General features: G+C 40.9%; 1 protein-coding gene across 4 annotated transcripts in view; it reads left to right on the forward strand.

Annotated features, from left to right (window-relative positions):
• Positions 1-22,573, forward strand: part of RYR2 (ryanodine receptor 2) — a 251,063-nt gene that overhangs the window by 64,224 nt on the left and 164,266 nt on the right. For all 4 annotated transcript variants that reach the window (XM_060272866.2, XM_060272867.2, XM_060272868.2 and 1 more), the window contains exons 4-8: positions 11,144-11,218; positions 12,774-12,852; positions 14,027-14,139; positions 19,338-19,437; positions 20,741-20,837. In XM_060272866.2, the coding sequence (XP_060128849.2) occupies positions 11,144-11,218; positions 12,774-12,852; positions 14,027-14,139; positions 19,338-19,437; positions 20,741-20,837 (464 nt within the window). The remainder of the gene's footprint in view (positions 1-11,143; positions 11,219-12,773; positions 12,853-14,026; positions 14,140-19,337; positions 19,438-20,740; positions 20,838-22,573) is intronic.

The raw sequence follows: 22,573 nt of genomic DNA on the forward strand, positions 1-22,573 counted from the left end.
GTGTAGCTATCATTCCAGCAGTGTTATGGACTCTAGGAAGACTATTTTAGGATGCAGCTTCTAGGGCATATGCAGTGCTCTGATTTGGAATGCTACTTTTTTGTGCCTCCTTGTCAAAATTAAACTGTTGTGAAAGTGTACTGAGCATTACGTATTGGAGGCCAGAGCAGCCCTTTGAGAGCAAGATTACTACATAAGCCATGCAAAAATGATTGCAAAGCCAAAATATAATTGTTCTATCAGGGCAGTTTAGATAGATGCCCTGATTATTGCATTGAACGTTGAGGCATTTGTAAACCATGCCATCTGAGAGGAATATGTCCTTTAACTGTGATGATACAGTGCTTGTCTGAATAAAGAATTGAGGGGTGTGTGTAGAAACCTTTTGACTTTTGCATGGCTGGAATGTAGCCTACTGTTGCCTCTGGCCCTGCTTGCCACTGATAATAATGCAGCCCCCCTCATGAGGGAATGCAGACCTCAGGATGAAAAATATCCCGCTGTATACTGCCAAAGCTACATTCAGAGTCTCATTTCTGTGTGGATTTCCTTTGGCCTCTTGAATGTAGACTTTATTGTGAGAAGAAAAATTGGGCACGTGTGGGCGAAAGTACTTTAAGTACTGCTAATTTTTTTAAATACGAATTTTGAGTTCAGTTTAGTGTGTACAGTTTAGAAGATATTTCTTACTGGTGAAACAAACGTGCAGAACTGCAATGGAGGGACAGCTAATGAATGCAACTACGGTAATAATGAAGTCTGAACCCTAAGTGGATCCAACTTTTGCAGAAAGAGTTCTGACTAAAACTTAGAGACAACAGCAACAACCACAACAACAACTACTACAACAACATAGCAACAAGACGCAGCCTGGACTGATATCATGTTTATACTGTGTTACCAATTACTGACCAAACCAGTCTGCTTAGTGATGATACTGATGCAAAAATGTTTGCTTAATGTTTTGCTGGATTTTATTGCATTTTGAAATCATGTACAGTACTGACGTTTTTGCTTGTGATTTATAGGAAGCGCTTAGAGATTTTGTTATATTAATCAGCATGTAAATTATTCAAATGAAAAATAACATGCATTTAATTTCAGTACAAATAATATATGGCTATTGGGCGGGATTAAACTAACAAGGCCTGTGAATGGATGGACTTCTGTTTCTGCACTGGGGCTTTGCCCTCTTTCCTGCCCCCTGGAGGGATTGGGAGACACCCCCCCCCGGAACAGTGCGCAGAGGAGGAAGGGTAATCACCCTGCTTGGCAAGTCAAAATCTCAGTGCAACGTTTAATTCCCCCCACAAGCATTTGTAAGAAAAGGGTTTGGAAACCATGTCCTTGTGATAACCATTCTTATTAATGGTATTTCTATCAAAATGTGAGTGCTAAATTGCAAAATACCACATTTAGTAAGGAACTCATTTTTGTTTTGTTTTGTTTTTTCTCCCTACAGCTAGTTGATGTGGAAAAATGGGTATGTGCTTGACTCTCTTGACCCAAAATAATCCTTTGTCTATCACAGAGTCTAAATTGTCTGTGTTTTTTGTATTCTGTCTGTACCACAACACTAATTTGCTTAGCTCAAAACAATTTTTTTTAAAACTTCTTTAATAATGATAGCTGGGACTGTTGAGTTCTTGAAATAGTTCCCAAACTTCTTAAAATACGACTAATGAAATGCGTTCTCATTCATCCTTGTTTAGTACAATTTTTTTAAAGGGATTCTCCCTTGTAGTTTTGAGCTTTGCAATTTCATCCTGTAAATGTATGTCCTTTAAATCTGTCATTATTTGTGACATTTGTCTGAACACATCTTAAGTGAATAATGCATGTGAATACCATAATTTTTCCTCTGTGTTTATAACTGATGTATTGTTTTATTTATAAAATAGTGTGCATTAAGCTTTTCAAGGTAATGAACATATGTCAGAGAATTTATAGAAAACAATTCACTACATATATCTTGCCCAATCTCATCTTATTCTTCTAATTCTGTATTAAATCTGTGCATTGATATGTAATGAATTTCTGTGAGCTATTGGGATTGGAAACCTTTGACAATATGTCTTCCATTTGTGTGTGTTAATATCGTATTTGTGTGTAGAAATCTAGGCATGCAAGTAATGTATTTTCTGTGTGTAGAATCTCTTGAGCATGTCTAACTTTTTATTTTGTATAGTAAGATGTTGGCACTCAAAGTCTATTTGCATTATTTCAGAGGTATCTACTTTTGAAAAGTCTATGTTTGCATGTTTACATGATTCTAATTTTTATTTGCTAATTGTGTGGATTGCTGTGTCTTTAGTTTCTTCCCTCAAATTACTTTTGTTGTCTTCTCTATAATGAGTTATAAACCCATATTTTAAAAATAAATGCATTAGTATAATATGATTTTACAAGAATTCAAGAAAGAACTATACTATATTTCTCACATTTCAGCACCTTAGCTGTGGCTATGCCAGCCATATGGTAAAAATGTCCGCCTAAATATTTGTATCCCTTTTCAGAAACTTGAGTAACTAAAAATTAAACTGTCCTAAGTCATGGACTAGCAAAATAAGGATCACACTGTAATCCAACCCAGGAAACCTGTTTACTACACAGTGTAAATTAGGTAGCAGAAGTATCGGGCTCTTACTCATATACCCAATTGAATTCCTTTTCATTTAGAAACCTAGCATTGTATCCAGTGCTAGGCCTAATAAAAATAGACCCGCTGATGATAATAGAGATGACTAGCTTAAGTTCATCAATTTAAATGGGTCTGCTCTCAATGGGACTAAGTTAGACAGAACCCTAATACTTCTTAATGCTATTAACCTCTCTTTGGAAAAGGACTATATTCTGATTTCTAATATTATTGTATTTTATAACTATTGTGTACATTAATTCAGTGAATTTTAAATGAACACAATGATGGGTATTTCTTTGAAATGTTTCCATATGCTTGAGATTTGAGCAGTCTACAATTATATTGTTCAACAATATTGAAATGAAAAATTGTTTTCTAGATACTGTAAACGTATAGAATAACAAACTACATACTGTCTCTGCACCCTCTTACCCCTAATATTTCTCCTCTCATATTTGCATCTAATTTAGGATGACTGCCCTTAATAATCTTGCTAAAACTTTAGCACTGGCAAGTCCAAATGAGAGAGTGCCAAGCGTAGAGCAAAATACACATGCAGGTCTCCCAACCAGTGTTTTGTGCTGTTTACGGTTTATCTGGTTATCAAAGGAGTAAGCAGTGTTAACAAATCAGTGCCTTCTGCCAGCTGTAGCATCCATAACATAAGGTGGCCACCTGTATTGTAAGGCTTTACTACAGAAAGGTGGGAGATGTAAAACATAGGGAAGTATCTACATAAGCTGTGTTCCATATTTTTCTGGAGTTGTTACGGAGCATGTGGTTCCTTGACTAGTTTAATGGATTTTCCAAGTTCCTTCATTTTGTTCCTAGAGCAGGTCTTGCGTTGATGTATGTAGGTGTCATTTAGTTTAGTTCACCTGTGACAGAACTGGCTGGGGGAGTGGAGAAAAAACAGATTCTTTTCCTTGTGGCAGGCCCAATGGTAGTTGTGTCAAACTTTATGCCACAATTAGTTCAGGTCTGTTGGAGGTCCCTGAAGCATCATCTAGTAATGGCCTGTGGAATAAGTTCAAGATGATGCAGCCTGAGGATATGGATATGGCCTTTGTAGCAGTGAGGCTATCTTGTGTCCTTTAGATCTGTGCCCTTCATGGCTGATAAAATCTAGGAGGGGGGAATTGACTAGATGGTGCAGGGAATGGGTAATGTTTCACTACATGAGGAAGTTACACTACTTGCCTTGAAAGAGATGCAGTCACTCTTGAATATGTCTCCCCTGTGTCCAGAAATTTTTAGAAAACAATCAGGGCTGTCTTAAGCATATGCGGTGCCGGGGTGCAAAGATCACAGAATGGGTCACTATTGAAAAGGCCTTTTGCCTATTGCATGCCTAGCTCAGTCTAGGCATGAGAATCTTAATCTCAGGGTCATGGGTTTGAGCCCCATGTTGGGCAAAATATTCCTGCATTGCAGGGGGTTGGACTAGATGGCTCTTGTGGTTCCTTCCAACGCCATGTGTCTATGAATCTAACTGATTTTAAATGTGAGTCAGCAGGTAGGGCCTCTGATGCAGATATCAAGGCACCGGCAGGTTCATACAGGGGCAAGTGGTCCTTCAAATAACCATGCCCCCAACAATTTAAAGGCTTTAAAGGTTAAGACTGGCACTTTGAATTGGGCTTGGAAACACACTGGTAGCCAATGGTGAATGCTTGCAATGTGCCTAGACTGCCTAGCCCCACAAGCACAGAACTGGCCACATGCCGTATCAGCTGAAGTCACTGAGTGCATTAATCTAAGCCAGGGGTAGTCGACCTTTTTATACCTACTGCCCACTAATGCCTCTTTCTTGATGGTAAAATGTCCTTACTGCCCACCGGTGCTCGATGGCAGGAGGATTCAGCTTGTGTTGTAGAACCCCCTACCGCCCACCTAGAATCCTGAAACACCCACTAGTGGGCGGTAGGGACCAGGATGACAACCCCTGATCTAGGCTGAATGTAGGTAGTGCATTTGTAAGTGCAACCAGGTTCACACTTTCTAGGGTTACAGGTTAAGTTGGTGAAAGGCATTCCTGGCTACCACCACCTGGGCTTCCACAGGACTCCCACCCTGTGAACCTTGTCTGCAGTTTATTATAATGAATTCGCAGAATTTGCAGTGTTTGGTGAACTCCCCTCCCTCCTTATTTTAAGCATGTCACATTCTTTCATCTACAAAAATAGTTATCGTATCCTCTCCCCAGGTGTATGGTTCAACAGAGTAAAGGTGTCTTATCAGATGGATGCTGTAGGCAGGACTTTAAAAGTTTATTATCAAGAACCTTTAGTCTAGTGGGAGGTTAATACTCCCAATATCCCGGTTGTCTTCCTACCTGAGGATACTGGCAAGCTCCTAGTTAAGGAAAAGGTGTGAGTCAGCTTTGGATGTCCTGCCTGCAGGACTCAGCTGAGTTTGCGCCATCTGCTGGATCATGCACTGTGGAAAGGATAGATCCAAACCTCACGGGTAAGTGCACATTTATCTGTGTTTTTTTGTTGGCATCAGATGTATCAGATAAGCAACAAAATAATTTTGATGGGTACCTCTTTCATTTTATGATTATATCCCATTGATCATAGCAGGCCATTGAGTGTCACAATCATTACATTACATTACATTAGTTAGAAAAGAAAATAGGTTCACTGATGTGTGTTTGCTGTTTTGTGGCAGCCATGAGCACCAAGGAATATTTACAAACCTTCTGAAATAAAATAATTTTATGCACTATGATAACTCACAGAAATCAGTTACGGAGTTTCTGCGAATAATTTAGAGTCTTACACAAGTTCTGACACAGGGATAGTTAAAATCTAGATGAAAAAAATAGATTTTTCAAGATACACACAACTCCACTGGAGAGCTGCATGTGTGCACCGATAGAATTTTTTGGAATTGTTGTGCATGAGTTATTAGTGATTCGTTTTAAAATCTCCTTACTTTTGTTTTTGCATATTTACAATCTCTTCCGATCAATTACTAGTGTTCTGGATCACTGCATTTTTGTGCACTTGTCTTTCCATGATATTAATCATTGTATGTATGTATGTATGTATGTATGTATGTATGTATGTATGTATGTGTGATTTTAATATATTTGATACTGTGGAAGACATTCCTGCCCAGGTAAATTTGAAAAGTCAATTTTTTTTTCTAGTACTCAGTATAGTGCTACAAATGCTACTTTGCAAAGTTGTTTTTGGAATGAGAAAAAATTAACCTATTGTAAAAGTGCTGATGAGCAATAATATTTAATGTTTTTCCTCTTTTCCCTCTTCCTCGTGGTACTCCAGAAATTTATGATGAAGGTAAGCTTGAAAACTGTTGTTTAATTAATTTATCTCTTCTCGACCAAGAACAGTTCAGAAGAGATACAAAACTCTGTATCACAGTAAAAGTCAATTAAATAGTCAATTTTTTTAAAAAAAAATCTTAACCAGACAGTTGTAAAAAGCCAATTGGTTAAATAGACTTTCTAGAACATACTGAACATCCAGTATTCACAAAGAAGGAAATTTGTAAGAAGATTTATACTGTTCTCCCCGGCCAAACATGGTTATATAGTTGCTAACGATCAGATTTAATAATTATTCATATAGTAAAATTTTGAAATTTGGCTCAAATACATGGAACCTGGCTATAATGTCTGTAAAATTCTGTAATGCATTTGAGGTACTAAACTGTACCAAATGCCACTGGATACTTCACAAAAGTTTTCGGGATTTTTTTCATATCCCTCAACTTTGTCATAACTTTCCTCATTCTGTTGTTAAGCTTCAGTATTCATGCCTTTAGCAGTTTATTTACTCACAAAAAAAAATCTGAGCCTTTTCAATATGCGGTAAACCATATGGGTTTTCTAGTTTTTAACGGGGTTTATTAAACTGCTATTTGTTACTATGTTGTGTGAGATGTTGATTGGATCTGGGAGGATTAACTTCACTTTTGCTACATCTGAGATGATTGCCTGCAGTGGTCTTTTCTAAATCCCATCTAGCTATTAGAAGTGCAGTGTTGTCAGTTAAGTTTATTTGTTTAATCTTTAATCATTATTTGTTTAATGCTTTTATTTTGTTGTATAAGCAGTATTTTTTTTTGTATAATGTCCTTAAAATCATTGCACTTCCAACAGTCAGTTTGTGTAGGTTTGAGACAGGGCATCCTTGGCATTCAGGGGACGCGGGTGGCGCTGTGGTCTAAACCACAGAGCCTTGGGCTTGCTGATCAGAAGGTCAGTGGTTCGAAGCCCCACGACAGGGTGGGCTCCTGTTGCTCAGTCCCTGCTCCTGCCAACCTAGCAGTTCGAAAGCACGTCAAAGTGCAAGTAGATAAATAGGTACCGCTCCAGCGGGAAGGTAAACGGCGTTCCCGTGCGCCGCTCTGGTTCGCCAGAAGCGGCTTAGTCATGTTGGCCACATGACCTGGAAGCTGTAGGCTGGCTCCCCTCGGCCAGTAAACCGAGATGAGCACCGCAACGCCAGAGTCATCCGCGACTGGACTTAATGGTCAGGGGTCCCTTTACCTTTACCTTTATTCTTGGGACTCAGCTATACAGCTGCAAATAAAACATTTTAAACATACAAGGTGACACTAGATGGCAATGGTGAGCCTTATGGAAAATTCAATGCATTTTCAGAACAGTTTTTGTATGTGTCTAGATTCCACCTTGGTGGCAATTCAGTATATATCTAACAGTAGCTGACAGTGTGCTGGGGCTGTGCTGCTCACCAGGCCCCTCTGGCTGTGTACTGAGAGGGTGAGGGTGAGGCAGTGGTGAGGCCAGCTCAGTGCCAGCATCCTGGTGGAGCCCATTTGGCACTTAAGCTGGCACATTTGCACTGCAGTGATGCAGCCAGAGGGAGTGTCCTGTTTGCTACTGGTTTCTAAGATGAAGATTAATTTGTAGCCAATATACGATTTAGGCAAATCAAATACAAATGTATTCAAAATCTGCATGTTCCCTGTGATGCTACTTCTTAAAGTGAATACCTGTCACAGCTGGTTCAGATGCAGGTCAGCACACAAGACACAGAGTTTGGCAGTGCAGTTGATTCTTTCCCCCCCCAATAAAATGGCATACAGCTCAGCAATACCTCCCGTCAGGACTGATGTTGCCCGCCTTCTGCTTCCTCTAGGTCTCTGTTTCCCACACAGCCTCAAACTATATTGGGGCACCTGTAATCTCTTGTTTCGCCCTGTGCATCGCCCTATGTGTCCTTGGAGTCAAGGGGGGAGGCGAGCTTGTCGCAGGAGGAGGGCAGACTCCTGGGTTCTCCTGCAGCCTCTTGTCCCCCTCCTCTTCTTCAGCTTCTGAGTCTGAGCTGTTCCCTGTCACAGGCTCTCCTTGCTCACTAAAACCTGTTGCTTCTTCAGCACCCAACCCCCCCACCTTGACCTCTCCTTGGTGTCCCAAGCTCCGTGATGCAGTGTGGAGGACCCATTCCCTCTCTACCTATTGTTTGTGTGTGTGCATGCATGCATACATGCACGCGCGCGCGCGCACACACACACACACACACACACACTTGTTTATCTCTTCCCGTTGAGTGTGTGTGTGTGTGTTGAATGTGTGTTGAATGTGTGTGCATGTGTATGTGAGTGGATTTTATTGGCTATGCCTTCTGCTGACATGCAGATTATGGACTTGGTGGCCAATTCATTGTGGTCCTTGGGCTGAGGAAAGTTAACCAGACCTGATTTAGTGCGTTATGAAGGAGACTTTGACTAAGGCTTCTCCACAGAATCTTAGCAGACATGAAAAGTTCTATTCAGAGTGATAGTCTTGGTATTATGGGTGCTCAGATTATATGAAGTTTTGTAGGACAAAATCAGCACTGACTAATAATACCTTTGAAACCTTTCATGATTTTTAACTCAGTCCAGCCTCTCTGGATATTTCACCTCCAGGTGTTGTAATTGTGGACCTGTCTCTTGTACCATACACATTAATGGCACTAAATGAATAGGTAAACAGTTTGTTACTTGAATAGTGCCCTCCGTGTACATGCTGCTTGAAAAAGAATGAAGAGCAAGTCTGTACCCTGAGGGTCTTACTATCTGGATAACAGATATAGGGGAGACATCATAGCAAGGGGAAGTAAATGAAGGCAAGTAGACAAGGAAATAATACATGGTTTTTTCAGCTATATGTATTTAGGCTTAGTTGGGCATGGGGGCAAGGAAGTTGTTCCAAAGGCTTCATGAAAAGGGTTTGTTTTGAAGAAGGATTTGAAGTCAGCAAGAGAAGTGACATCATGAAGGTGATATGGGAGGCAGACACTAAGTGCCTTTGAGAGTCCCTTCTGCAATCTGTGTTCAAGAGCGAATGTAGTTAATGCAAGAAGGAAAGTGGATGAGAGTTCTTTTAAAATCACATGTTTTATAAACCTTCTATTGTATGTTTTACAACTGCTTGCATGATTCCCCCCCATTAAGCCCAACTTGTGTGTGTGTGTGTGTGTGTGTGTGTGTGTGTGTGATGGAAAAGAGCAGTTGATGATAGAAATGCTGTCTCAGCAGCAAAGATAAATATTTATATTTTATATTCAAGGCTACACTGTCAGTATCAATGCAGGAATGTATTATCAATTTATTGAGGAATTACTGAATATATATATTTTTTTTAAAAAAAATGCATATATGCCAAGCTATCTGTTGCTGGAAAAGCAGACCATATATTTTGCTTTGAATATGTTAATCAAGATACCCGATTTATCATCTTCAATATGCTTCTAGCTATAGGTTCAGTCATTCACCAGCAAATCAATAGCTTTAAAACAAGGAGCATTTATCATCGTGGTGCCATAAATGATTGTGAGATGATTATCAATGAATTCAGTCTCTGGAATAGAGCCTATAAAATATCCCCTTATTAGTGAAATGTATGCAGGAATCTCATTTAGATGATTTATTCAAGGCCTTTCTTGCCTTTATTTTGCTTGCATGAGCTACAGCTAGAAAGCAATTCTCCCCTCTTCCTCTCCCCTCCCCTGGTTTTGCATGTATAGTTGATAGTGACAGATTCCAAAAACATTCTAGCTTTTGCACTGTCTGTCGCCCACTTTTGAGAGTTCCATCTCCTATTAAATGTTATCTTGTTTATCATCAACTTTTTAATCCTGAATCCTGATGCCTAGTGCAAAATTGCTTTAATTGTTGCCCCATGTGTTGAATTATTTTACTTGAGATGGTTGCGTGTTTGTTTATACTGTATAGCTATGTGTATGGGGTGGACATTCTATGGCATGCACTGATAGGATTCTGGAATTACTGTAATTCCCCCCCCCCATGTTAGGTAAGAGATGTTCAGTAAATTCCAAAGCTAGGCCATTTCGTTGTGAAAGTACATTGCCTTTGAGGGCTCATTGCAGAGATGATAAAATATTGCTGAAATGAGGTTCCCATAAGCTTTTTTAAAAAGTTACTTGCGCTCCCCTAAATGTGGCTTTTTCCGGGGGGTGGGGGGTGGCGCAGGAGTACACACACCCCTAAACATTTTGTGAATCTAAGTTTGCCTCATTGAGGGGCCGTATTTCAATATGAGTAGGAAAATGAGAGTACCCCTAAACATTTTTTTAGAAAAATAGCACTGGTCACACCCCATACAAAACCTGAGGGTAGGGGAAATGAAAAATAGGGGTTGACCCTTGGCTTTCAACACAATGAACTACAGTCCAATGGACTGCATAGGCATTTCGGCTGCACAAATTGTAATGGAATACCATAGTGGAACACTGCCCAGGTCATAGAAGAGCAGCGTCTTCAGAGGCCCATCTTGCATCAAGAATTGTTACATATTCTATAGCCCAGGGCCGGCTCTAGGTGGCATGGTGTGCTGGGGCGCCAGGCCGGTAGGCCGGGTGCTGCGCCCTGCAAGGGCGGGGGAGCCGGAGCGATCTCCGCCCCTCAGCACCAGGGCACACGACCTGCTCGAGACTGCCCTGCTATAGCCTACCAAAAGGGGTGGAATGGTTGTGCTACAATTTAGTAAGAACACAGACTGGCAAGGAGGTCTCTTGCCTAACAGGCTATGCTGTTGTCTCTTATTTTCTGGCAATTATATTTACATCTTAATAGGTGGAGCCAATACACACACACACACACATACACACATACACATTCATCAAAATCTAAGAAAACTTCTATTGCTGTAAGTTGTAGAGCATGTGTTTTGCATGCAGAAGATCCCAACTTCAACACCTAGTCTCTCCAGGTGTGGCTGGGAATGTCCTCTGTCTGAAACCCTGGGAGCTGCTGCCAATCAATGTCGGGAATATTCAGCTACACAGACCAATGCTATGATTTGGAATAAGGCAACATCCTATGTTTGTGTGTTCTAATACACACACACACAAACAAAAAAACAAAAAAAACACCACCACCACCAACAAAACTACTATTTTGACCCCTCACAATAGGGGCAATGGGCGAATCAAGATTTCCTTATAACAGAAAAGACTAATTTCATGCCAACATGCTAATGAATCCCTCTTATTCATGCAGACTGCTCAAGGTGGTGGCCATCGAACGCTCCTCTATGGACATGCAATATTGCTGCGCCATTCATACAGTGGTATGGTATGTATGCTTATTTTAACATCTTCTTTTGAGGCATCAAAAATAGAGGGCTGCAGTTGATGGCTGATGGGGAAAACTATATGCAATTGTCATAGATATTATAGTCTGTATGTGTGGTAGTAGGGAATTCTGTGACTATTCCTTTCCAGTGCAATCATCTGTGTTGGATATAATGCCCTCTGCATTATGGAATACATTCCCAGAGGAGGTGAGGCAGATATCGACGCTGTATGAATTTCAGCGTGCTGTGAATATATTTTCATTTCGACAATCATCCTGTGAATGCTGTTTTTTTAATCACTTTGCTTTTTGATAGTCAACTATTTTATGTATGATATAGGTCCTGTGTTTTATTTTTTTTGTAAATTACGTAGAGATGTGTGATTGTAGGCTATTGAGAAATATTTTAAATAAGTCAGTAAAAACCTGCACAAATGAAATCCTGAAGAATTGCATCCAAGAGATTATCACAGTTGTTACCAATTCACTTTCAATAATAGTTTCATTGTTGTAAACCGCATGGATAATTTTTTTAATGAAATAGTGGTATACAAATATTTTTGTAAATAAAAATAACAAAGAATGAGATTCACCTGACGAACCCTATCGGTGGAAGCCATGCAGGTCTTCCACTTTTGCAATGGGGTTGTTCCCTCGATGTGCTCCCAAAATTAACTCTGGGGTGAGGGAACGGGGGGGGGGGGCATAATTTTATTTAGCAAGCAAATGTGCTTGTGCAGACGGACCATTTGTAATAGTATGGGATCGGATTTCACTCCTACTGTTTATTTTTTTTAATATATTATACTTCATCTGTAGTCTATACTCAACCTTAGAAATTTGGGTAACATCTCTGATATTTATATGCTGCTTTTCAGGCAGGCAAACATTAAAAATGTTAAAACAGTAAGCATCAATTAAGATGGTTGTAGAATAACAGCAAGGCAAGCTGCAAGCTCCTCCCCTCAGTGCAAGGTGGTACTTAGGTAGCCCTATGAGGAAGAGAGAGAAGTCACTTCAGTTGGAACACTTTGAGCAAGATAATGGACCAGATCTATTCTTATTGCCAGCCTCTATCTCCCTTTTTTTGTAATGTGTAATGTTGTTGCCTTATTTTATTTAACAAGTTGACACTGTGAAAGTAAGCACTTGCATCTTTTTTTAAAAAAACTGGTTTCTTGGGAATTTACAAGGTGAAGCCCCCAGAATGCAGCATGTTCCCTCCTTCAGGAAAAAGCAATGTCTTCTCACATTTGGGCTTCTCTCTTGCAGCATTCTCTCTCCTGCTTTCTCCTGCTTTCAGACTTTGTGGTTTTGCTATGTCTCCCACATAGGTAGCAGTTGTTTATGCCTTGAGTTCTGAGTCTATATCTCTGTTTATGCTGGCATTCTGTATGTAAAAACGCCCCCTTAAAATAGCCCTTGCCCTCTTCTGGCAAGCCCATATCTGCAGTTGCTCCATCTCCCTCACAGTATTATATAGCAAATTGTATGTATTATAAGTCTAAATGGAATAAGGAGCATAAAACTAGTTTTTCTTTTCCTTCTTTCTTAGTACCTGTGTTGTCTCTCCACCTCAAGAACATCAATGGACAAACTGGCATTTGATGTAGGCTTGCAAGAAGATACCACAGGTAAATAAAAGCTTAGCAAAAAAAACTGCACATTCTTTTATATGGCAGCAAGTTGAAATGGGTTTAAATTTCCAACAGAAACTTACAGTATTATACAACTAACAACATTGGTTTGTATGTTCCATTAGACTTTAGAATATTATATGTTCCTTTTTTTACCTCACATGCCTAGTTCCTTTCCTGTTAAAAATATATGTGAACATACAAACACTGTAAGTTATTTATTATTTGGAATCCCTAGTGAATCTTTCAACTGAGACTGGTTTTTACTTTCTTCTGTTCAGATAGTGTTCTGCTTGCAATTTTAAAGCTAATTCATTCAATATTTTATAGGGCAGTGGAGACCATCTCTCCAAGGTGAATTTAGTTGCATGTTTCTTATTATCAGCTTTGTGAGAATGCATACTATAAAGACTATATCCATTCTACAGAATAGGAAAATTGTGTGCCTATCACAGTTTGATTTTAATAGCAACATTTCTAGAACTATTCGTTTAACACTCTTATTTAACACTCACAGTGTGGCAGTTGCTATTTTTTGCTTTGCAGACTCGTCTTTCGTTGACAGGAGATGTGGAATCATTTGATCATATGCAGATATCACACTTCCGCAATCTTCCGCAATCTTTAAATGGTGTGGACTACCACCAAGTGTAGAATAGAAGTCCCATCCTAACCATGTTCCGTGTTCTCAAAAATATCATTTTAAAAAGAGGTCAAAGACAAAAATTAATTGTTAATGTAACAGTTGAACATTAACTGTGGAATTTTTAATATGAACTTGTCTCAGGTTATGGTCTAAAGGTGCAGTAGACCAACACCTTGCTGAAGCTGAGCAGGTCTGCATCTGGTCAGTGCCTGGATGGATGATTACCTGGGAACCACATTTATAGTGCCTTGGATTCCATGATGGAAAAAGGCAGGATACAAACGTACTTAAATAAATAAAGCTGCCAGCAGGCTAGCCATTTGCTTTTGGGGAGCTATTGAACTAAAATAATATTTATTACTACAAAATTGTGATCCCTTGTTCATTCTTCAGCAAAATATGTCAAAACCATGACAAGTCACTGCACCCCAAAACCACAATTAGATGCAAAAATAGAAACAATGTATATCAAGGTGATTTTTACATTCTTCTGCCCATCTTTTCCATTAATCACTGGTAATGTAGGTGAGGCCTGCTGGTGGACAATACATCCTGCTTCCAAACAGCGTTCTGAAGGAGAAAAAGTACGTGTTGGGGATGATCTCATCCTAGTTAGTATCTCATCAGAAAGGTACTTGGTAAGTGAAGTATGTTTTGAGTATAATAATTGCATGGTACTTAACAAAGCTTAGTGAGACAGACTCTAATTTTTAGATTATGTTTCTGATATGGCATTGGATCTGAAAGTCAATACATACATGTTTAATGTTTTATTGTGTTTTTATATATGTTGGAAGCCACCTAGTGGCTTGGGCAACCCAGCCAGAAGGGAGGGGTACAAATAATCAAAATTATTATTATTATTATTATTATTATGTATTAGTCATTGACCTGGTTCATATGACATGAAAATGTGTGGGCTCTTAGCGAGGAGCTCACTATCGTGCCACATACAGAAACAGTTCTGGTCACCTTACCTCAAAAGATATTGTGGAGATGAAAAAGTTTCATAAAAGGTCCAACAAAATGATCAAGGAGATGAAAAAAACCTCCCTTATAAAGAAAGGTTACAACATTTGTGGTGCAGAGCAAGTAGAAGTTCTTCACCCTCTCTCATAACACTAGAACTCATGAACATCCAATGAAGCTGAATTTTGAAAGATTCAAGACAGACAAAAGAAAGTACTTCTTCATAAACCACATAGTTAAACTATGGAATTCACTCTCACAATATATATAGTCGTTACCACCAATTTGGGTGGTTTTAAAAGAGGATTAGGCAAATTCATGAAGATTCAGGTTATCAATGGCTGTTGTTGTTGTTTAGTCGTTTAGTCGTGTCCGACTCTTCGTGACCCCATGGACCAGAGCATGCCAGGCACTCCTGTCTTCCACTGCCTCCCGCAATTTGGTCAGACTCATGTTGGTAGCTTCGAGAACACTGTCCAACCATCTCATCCTCTGTCATCCCCTTCCCCTTGTGCCCTCAATCTTTCCCAACATCAGGGTCTTTTCCAGGGAGTTTTCTCTTCTCATGAGGTGGCCAAAGTAGTGGAGCCTCAGCTTCAAGATCTGTCCTTCCAGTGAGCACTCAGGGCTGATTTCCTACAAAATGGATAGGATTGATCTTATAGCAGTCCATGAGACTCTCAAGAGTCTCCTCCAGCACCATAATTCAAACACATCGATTCTTTGGTGATCGGCCTTCTTTATGGTCCAGCTCTCACTTCCATACATCACTACTGTGAAAACCATAGCTTTAACTATGCGGACCTTTGTAGGCAAGGTGATGTCTCTGCTTTTTAAGATGCTGTCTAGGTTTGTCATTGCTTTTCTCCCAAGAAACAGGCGTCTTTTAATTTCGTGACTGCTGTCACCATCTACAGTGATCATGAACCCAAGAAAGTAAAATCTCTCACTGCCTCCATTTCTTCCCCTTCTATTTGCCAGGAGGTGATGGGACCAGTGACCATGATCTTAGTTTTTTTTTTTAATTGAGCTTCAGACCATATTTTGTGGTCTCCTCTTTCACCCTCATTAAAAGGTTCTTTAATTCCTCCTCGCTTTCTGCCATCAAGGTTGTGTCATCAGCATATCTGGGGTTGTTGATATTTCTTCCGGCAATCTTAATTCCGGCTTGGGATTCATCCAGTCCAGCCTTTCGCATGATGAATTCTGCATATAAGTTAAATAAGCAGAGAGACAATATACAGCCTTGTCATACTTCTTTCTCAATTTTGAACCAATCAGTTATTCCATGTCCAATTTTAACTGTAGTTTTGTGTCCCACATAGAGATTTCTCAGGAGACAGATGAGATGATCAGGCACTCCCATTTCTTTAAGAACTTGCCATAGTTTGCTGTGGTCGACACAGTCAAATGCTTTTGCATAGTCAATGAAGCAGAAGTAGATGTTTTTCTGGAACTCTCTAACTTTCTCCATAATCCAGCGCATGTTTGCAATTTGGTCTCTGGTTCCTCTGCCCCTTCAAAATCTACTGGTCATCATTGATGTGTTCTACTTTCAATGTTTTAAGTGGTGTGCCTCTAAAATATCCATTGCTGGGAATGGCAGGTGCGGAGAACACTGCTGCACTCATGTCCTGCTTGTGGGTTTCTCATAGCCATGTGGTTGGTCACTGTGACAACAAGACACTGCACCAGGTGGGCCTTTGGCCAGATCCAAAGGGGCTCTTGTCTTCTTAGTAAAGAACACAGAGGCAGATGAAAATAATGCAGTTACCTATTACCATTAGGTCAGATGCTAAAACAGCATGGTTTATTTATAAACAAACATGTATTCTACAGCCTTGTCTCTGCACACCAATCAGAGCATGTTTATTTTTCATAAGGGGTGGGGGTGTAACAGGAACATAAGGGACGGGAAGTAAATTCTTCGTACAATATACTCAGAATGTCTCGTCAGTATTTGCACTGAATTCTGATTTTACTACAAAATACATAGCTGCTTAAAGCTGTTGCCTATTTTAGTAGTAATGAAGGTTGCAAAGGCATAGTCCTGGCTTATAACTGCACATATACATACATACATACATACATACATACATACATACATACATACAGTGGTGCCTCGCTAGACGAATTTAATTCGTTCCACGGGTCTTTTCTTATAATGAAAAATTTGTCTAGCGAATCCCATAGGAATGCATTGAATTTTTTCTGTGTTTTTTTTTGCCCATAGGAACGCATTAATTGAATTTCAATGCATTCCTATGGGAAACCGCGATTTGCTAGACGAATTTTTCATAAAACGAATTCGTCTAGCGAGGCAACCTCCACTCGAAAAATCCTTTCGTTAAGCGGAAATTTCGTTAAGCAGGGCATTCGTTAAGCGAGGCACCACTGTACATACCCACCCACCCAGCATATTTCTCTTATTGTAATTTGTTTTAAACTGTTTTTACAAAGTGGCTGGGGAAACCCAGCCAGATGGGCGGGGTACAAATAGATTATTATTATTATTATTAATTCGCCATTGTGTTTAAATTGTTAAATTGTTGTAACCTGCCCTGGGACATTAGACTGAAGAGTGGGCAATTGATGATGATGATGATAATATAGTACAGCCTGGTAAATTGAAAGATAATTGGCTTCTGGCTATACAGAAAAACACTAGGGGCTCCAAGTGGTGTCTGCTTATACTCCTGGGGGCCTCATGAGTTATGATGGGCAAGACTGGATTGATATTCAACAACTTGGCGCACCGTACTATGACAGCTTTTATAGGGAAGAACCCTGACTTCTTTATGACATTGCATGGAAATGGAAGTGACATGAGTAAGACAGAGGACAAGGGAGCTGGCACTTTGAATGCTGATCAAGACCTCTGAACTGGAAAATAAACACATTGCTGATTCCTCATTGCCATAAAGATATAAGTGGCAGAGTTAGTTTGTGTGTCAGTCCTGCACACCACTAAGTGTACAGAGAGGATGGTTGAGAAGTCATATTAATCTGAATCTGGTGCTTCCTATCAGTTCCCTAGGGCAAAGCATGTCTTTTAGCAGAAATTTTGATTCATGTAACCCCGGCTTCAAAGAAAAATGCCATCAGAAAGCTATTACTTGCAGCATGAATTCAGTGATTACTCAGTATTTTTTGTTCACTGACAGTTGCATCAAGCCAGAGACCTGAAGAAAATTGGGTTTGAGCTTGAATGCAGGTGACTCGCTTCTGCAATGACATTTGAGTGACTTTTTGGCTTCATAGGTTGTTGTTTCAATTTAGAAACTCCAGTGTGGATGCAGGAAGGGTTTGTGGTGTTTATACACAGCTCCTTGTGAGCCCGATTGTCCAGTTCTTCTCAATATGTAAGGAAACTTCCCTGTGCAGAGCATTGTCTAGTAGTGTAAAGAACTGTATAGCACTGTTGATGTGCATATGGTTAATTGGAACCCCAATGATTTTTTCAATTTGTTATTAATTTCACAGTCTGCTTTTTTCTTTCTGCATATGAATAGTGAGATAAAATTCAAAGTAATAAAAATAATAAAGCAATATCAAGAGTTGCAAGCTGGAGGGTCAACATCTTTATAAGTGGCTTGGATGAAGAAATTGAGCGGACGCTCTTAAAATTTGCAGATGACACCAAACTGGGAGGGGTAGCCGATGCCGCAGAATACAGAATCAGAATTCAATATGACCTTAAAAGATTGGAGAACTGGACCCAAACTAACAAAATGAATTTCAATAGGAACAAATGTAAGGTTCTCTCCTTAGGCAGGAAGAACCAGATGCACAAATATAAGATGTAGGACACCTGGCTTGCCAGTAATACATGTGAAAGTGATCTAGTGGTCTTAGTAGACCACAAAATATTGGGGGTGGGGGGCAGGTAAGCCCCGCCCTGGATAATTGATCACATGATGTGGTCCATGCACACCATTTAAACAGCAATTCCCATCAACAGGGGGGCTGCCCCCTCAAGTATTTTATTGGGGGGAGGAACGAAGGGACTTTCGCCCCTAGTGGTGCACAAATCCCTCCGGCACCCCTCACCCCCACACCAACGTTTCCCTCCGGGCAGGCAGCAGCTGGAGGGCTGCTCCTCCGGTGGGACGGAGGCTCCGGGCGCGACGTGGCATGGCGGGCAAGAGCGGCGCTGCTGGCAGGGCTGGAGGGAAGCTCCTCCGGCAGAGAGGAGACTGCAGCCATAGCACGGCATGGTGGAGGCGGGCGAGGGCGGCACTGCTGGCGGGGCTGGAGGGTGGCTCCTCTGGCAGGGAGGAGGCTCCGGGCGCAGCGCGGCATGGCGGAGGCGGATGACCTGCCAGCTGTGGTCCACCTCCGCCTCCTCGGCCAAAGCGGCTGCCGCGGGTGCAGCAGCGCGGCGCCCCCTTGGGCCACCCAGCCTTAGGGCCGGACCTGTTAAGAATGATACTGATAAGCTGGAATGTGTGCAGAGGAGGGTGACTAAGATGGGTAGGGAGAAGAGAGGAAGGGAAGTCCTGTTGCACAACTTGAAATCTACTTCCATGATATTTGATAAATACAGGTTCTTGTATATTATTGTAGTATAGTTTAATAATAATTTAATAACAGTGCTGGGGGCAGTGGTTCCGCTCCATCCTCCTGGGCCATGTTCAGAGAGTGGTGGTGGGGGATGAGTGTTCAGACCCCTGGGCTCTCACTTGTGGGGTGCCTCAGGGTTCTGTCCTCTCCCCCATGCTTTTTAACATCTACATGAAGCCGCTGGGAGAGATCATCAGGGGGTTTGGGCTGGGTGACAATCAATATTATTATTATTATTATTATTATTATTATTATTATTATTATTATTATATTAATTAGCTCTCTCCTTCTCTTATGTTTGCAGCATTTGTCTTATGGTAATGGCAGCTTGCGAGTTGATGCAGCCTTCCAGCAAACACTGTGGAGTGTAGCCCCCATCAGTTCAGGAAGTGAAGCAGCTCAAGGTAATATTGATAACATAATAATGCTAATGCTAATTGTACTATCAGTTAGCTGTTTCAGTAATAATGGCCGCCTGCAGATAATTGCTGTATTGAACAAGTACTTCAGGACCTTTACATTATTTTATTTAGGGATTGGAGGAAAGTGAGACAGATGGTACTGCCGCATGTCATAAAATCAGTCCTACTCAAGGACACTTGATTTTATAATGTGCAAAATGAATAAATAATGAGAGGGAATGCACTGGATGATAGGCAGGTGGTCGTGTTGGCTTTTGATTTTTCTGGCATTCTCTTAGCCACCCACTCCCAAATCGTTCATAATCTTGCTTAGTGTCTGCTTTTTTACATGTAACAAAAATCAGTACAGTACTGTGGGAGTGCACATTAGTGCTGACTTACAATTTATCTGATTTTACTGCTGTGTAAAAATACCTTAGGGAAACCATGGATTCCTGGTTTGCCAGATAGCTTTTACTATGATTATATTTAATGAAGTCTGCACTGAATCATAATTATGCAGTTAAAAGCTCTTATTTCTGTTTTGTATGTGGTAGTAGCTTTTATTGATAGCAAATAATCTTTATAGATTTTATCATACATTTACATTTTTTTTGTCATATAGTATTTTATTAATTTTTTAACAATACAATATTCATATTCATCTCCTTATTTTTCATATTTTGTCCCTTTGGCTTTTTCAAGCCTTGACTTCCATCAAACCCTTTTTATGGTTTTCTAGCATTTATCTCTAATATCTATACTTCACTTATCAATCATTGATTTAAATTATTACAGAAATTATCACTCAAATCTAAACTTTACATTTACATTTCAATCATGTAATGTAAACACAATAGTGTTTCAGATTATTCTCTCCAAGGGTATGCAAGGCTTAAACCTTGATTAGTGCCATTAAAAGATGGCTACTTTCCCCAATAGCCTTGTTAAAAAGCAGGAAATCTGACTTTTGACACATAGACCGATGATTGCCATCTTTTAACAGATCACTTACTGCACTTACTATTCTAGACATGACTTCAGATAGTGCCTGCAAAACCTTGCATGTGCACAGGGCACCCACAGACTTAATAAGTAGTGAATCCATGACTTCTATTCTTACTATAGTCCTTTTAAAACCAAATAAAACTAAAACTAAAAAACAAAAACCTAGGAGTCAGGGGTGCGGATTTAAACCCAGTAGTATCAGGCTTCTTTGAAATTGAATGCAAGTAGATATTTGCAGATTTTGAGCTTGGGTTAATCCTAAAACACATAATGTTTGCCTCCCCCCCCCTAATTATAGGTTACCTGATAGGAGGTGATGTCCTGCGGTTGTTACATGGTCACATGGATGAATGTTTGACTGTCCCTTCAGGAGAGCATGGAGAAGAGCAAAGAAGGTAAATTTTATGATGGGAGGGGAAAGAGATGGTCTTGACAGGATACTGTGAACTGGGCCACTTGGTGTAACCCTAGGGTGTTCTGAGAAGGAACCAGCAAAATAACTGCTGCACTTATCACTCCCTAAGCCCCATAACTCTAGGAAATGGGCTGTGTCACAGGCCCCATGAGTTGGGGAGACTCTTATTAGCAACTGACCAAATGCACTGAGACCAGACTGACCCCTTGTCTATAGCTGATATCACTGGGGAAAATGCCAGCATGAAAAAAGTGAAGTAGAAGGAATTGTTATTGATCTGCTACCCTCTGGGAATTTGGGACTGTATAGCCTGGGGAGGTAAGTGTGAGATTGACCAAAATCTAATAAAACTAGGCTTTTGCCAATCTTGTCTTCATTTGGGGCTCACGTTTGAGCATATTCCCCCTCATGGAATCCGTGGATCATGGAGCATCATTAATTGTGTCACCTCCTGAGGACAGTCCCACAAGCTACATGATCAGAAAAATTAATCATGAAAACGCTAATATGGAATAGCTCAGTCCTCCAAGAAGCCATACCACAATATAAAGTAAAAAAAGAAGAATAAAAAAGCAAAAATAGGTTTTTAAAAGCTGGCAAAAAATGGTGAAATACAAAGTTAACAGGGCCAGTGCAAGAGATTGTGCTGCCTAAGGCATGAGCCACCTCCCACTCTTCCTCCTCTTGCCATCGTTCCCAACTTTTCATCCTCCACACTGTTATAGGTCATGGGTCCGGACAGGGTGGGCCCAATCACAGGGATGAGCCGGAGGGGGTAGGGGGCAGGAAAGGTAATGGGTCGGAACAGGGTGGGGGGAGTCACAAGGATGCACCTGTGTAAACATAACACGTGTAAAACAGGGGGACTCTGAAGGTGAGTGGAGTCTGAAGGGGGACTCCGAGGCTCCATTTAACAGATTGAGCCACAGCAACGCATGGCAGGGCCAGCTAGTTGGTTATAAGATCATCACCAGTATCCTAAAACCTATGATAGCCTAAACTTCAATCATCAAATGCGCATAGCTGCCAAGTACCCCGTTTCCCCCGGGAAACCCCGTTTTTACGTACCGTTTCCCGGCGGTCCCCCGTTTCTCTTCATCTCCCGTTTTTCTCCCTAAAAGTCTCCTGCCGGCGGCCATTTTTTTCCTGCTTTGCCCATCTATGGGCACCGAAAATGGTCGGCGCCAGCGTCGAAAGTCACGTCTATGCATGTCCGGAAGTGCGTAGATGCGACTTCCGGTGTCGGCGGTGGCCATTTTTGGTGCCCATAGATGGGCAGAGCGACACCGGAAGTCACGTCCACGCACTTCCGGACATGCGTAGACGCGACTTCCGGTGTCGGCCATTTTTGGTGCCCATAGATGGGCAGAGCGACACCGGAAGTCGCGTCCACGCACTTCCGGACATGCGTAGGCGCGACTTCCGGTGTCGGCCATTTTTGGTGCCCATAGATGGGCAAAGCGACACCGGAAGTTGCGTCTACGCAACTTCTGGTGTTGCGCGGCTGCCGGTCCCGGATTCTGCAGTCCGGGACTTGGCAGGTATGCAAATGCTAAGGAGAACAAATAGGATTCTAGAAACAGATAAAAACACATTAGTGTTGGTGTATATTATTCACCTTCAGGTGGAAAGAATTCCACAGTTGGGAAACTATTGGAGAGAAAGCCCAATCCTGCATTGTGGTCCTGCATGCAACTGCTGAAAATGTAGCTGCAT

The sequence above is a fragment of the Zootoca vivipara genome, chromosome 3 (genome assembly GCF_965207765.1).
Source record: "Zootoca vivipara chromosome 3, rZooViv2.hap1.1, whole genome shotgun sequence".
NCBI classification, from domain to species: Eukaryota; Metazoa; Chordata; class Lepidosauria; order Squamata; family Lacertidae; genus Zootoca; species Zootoca vivipara.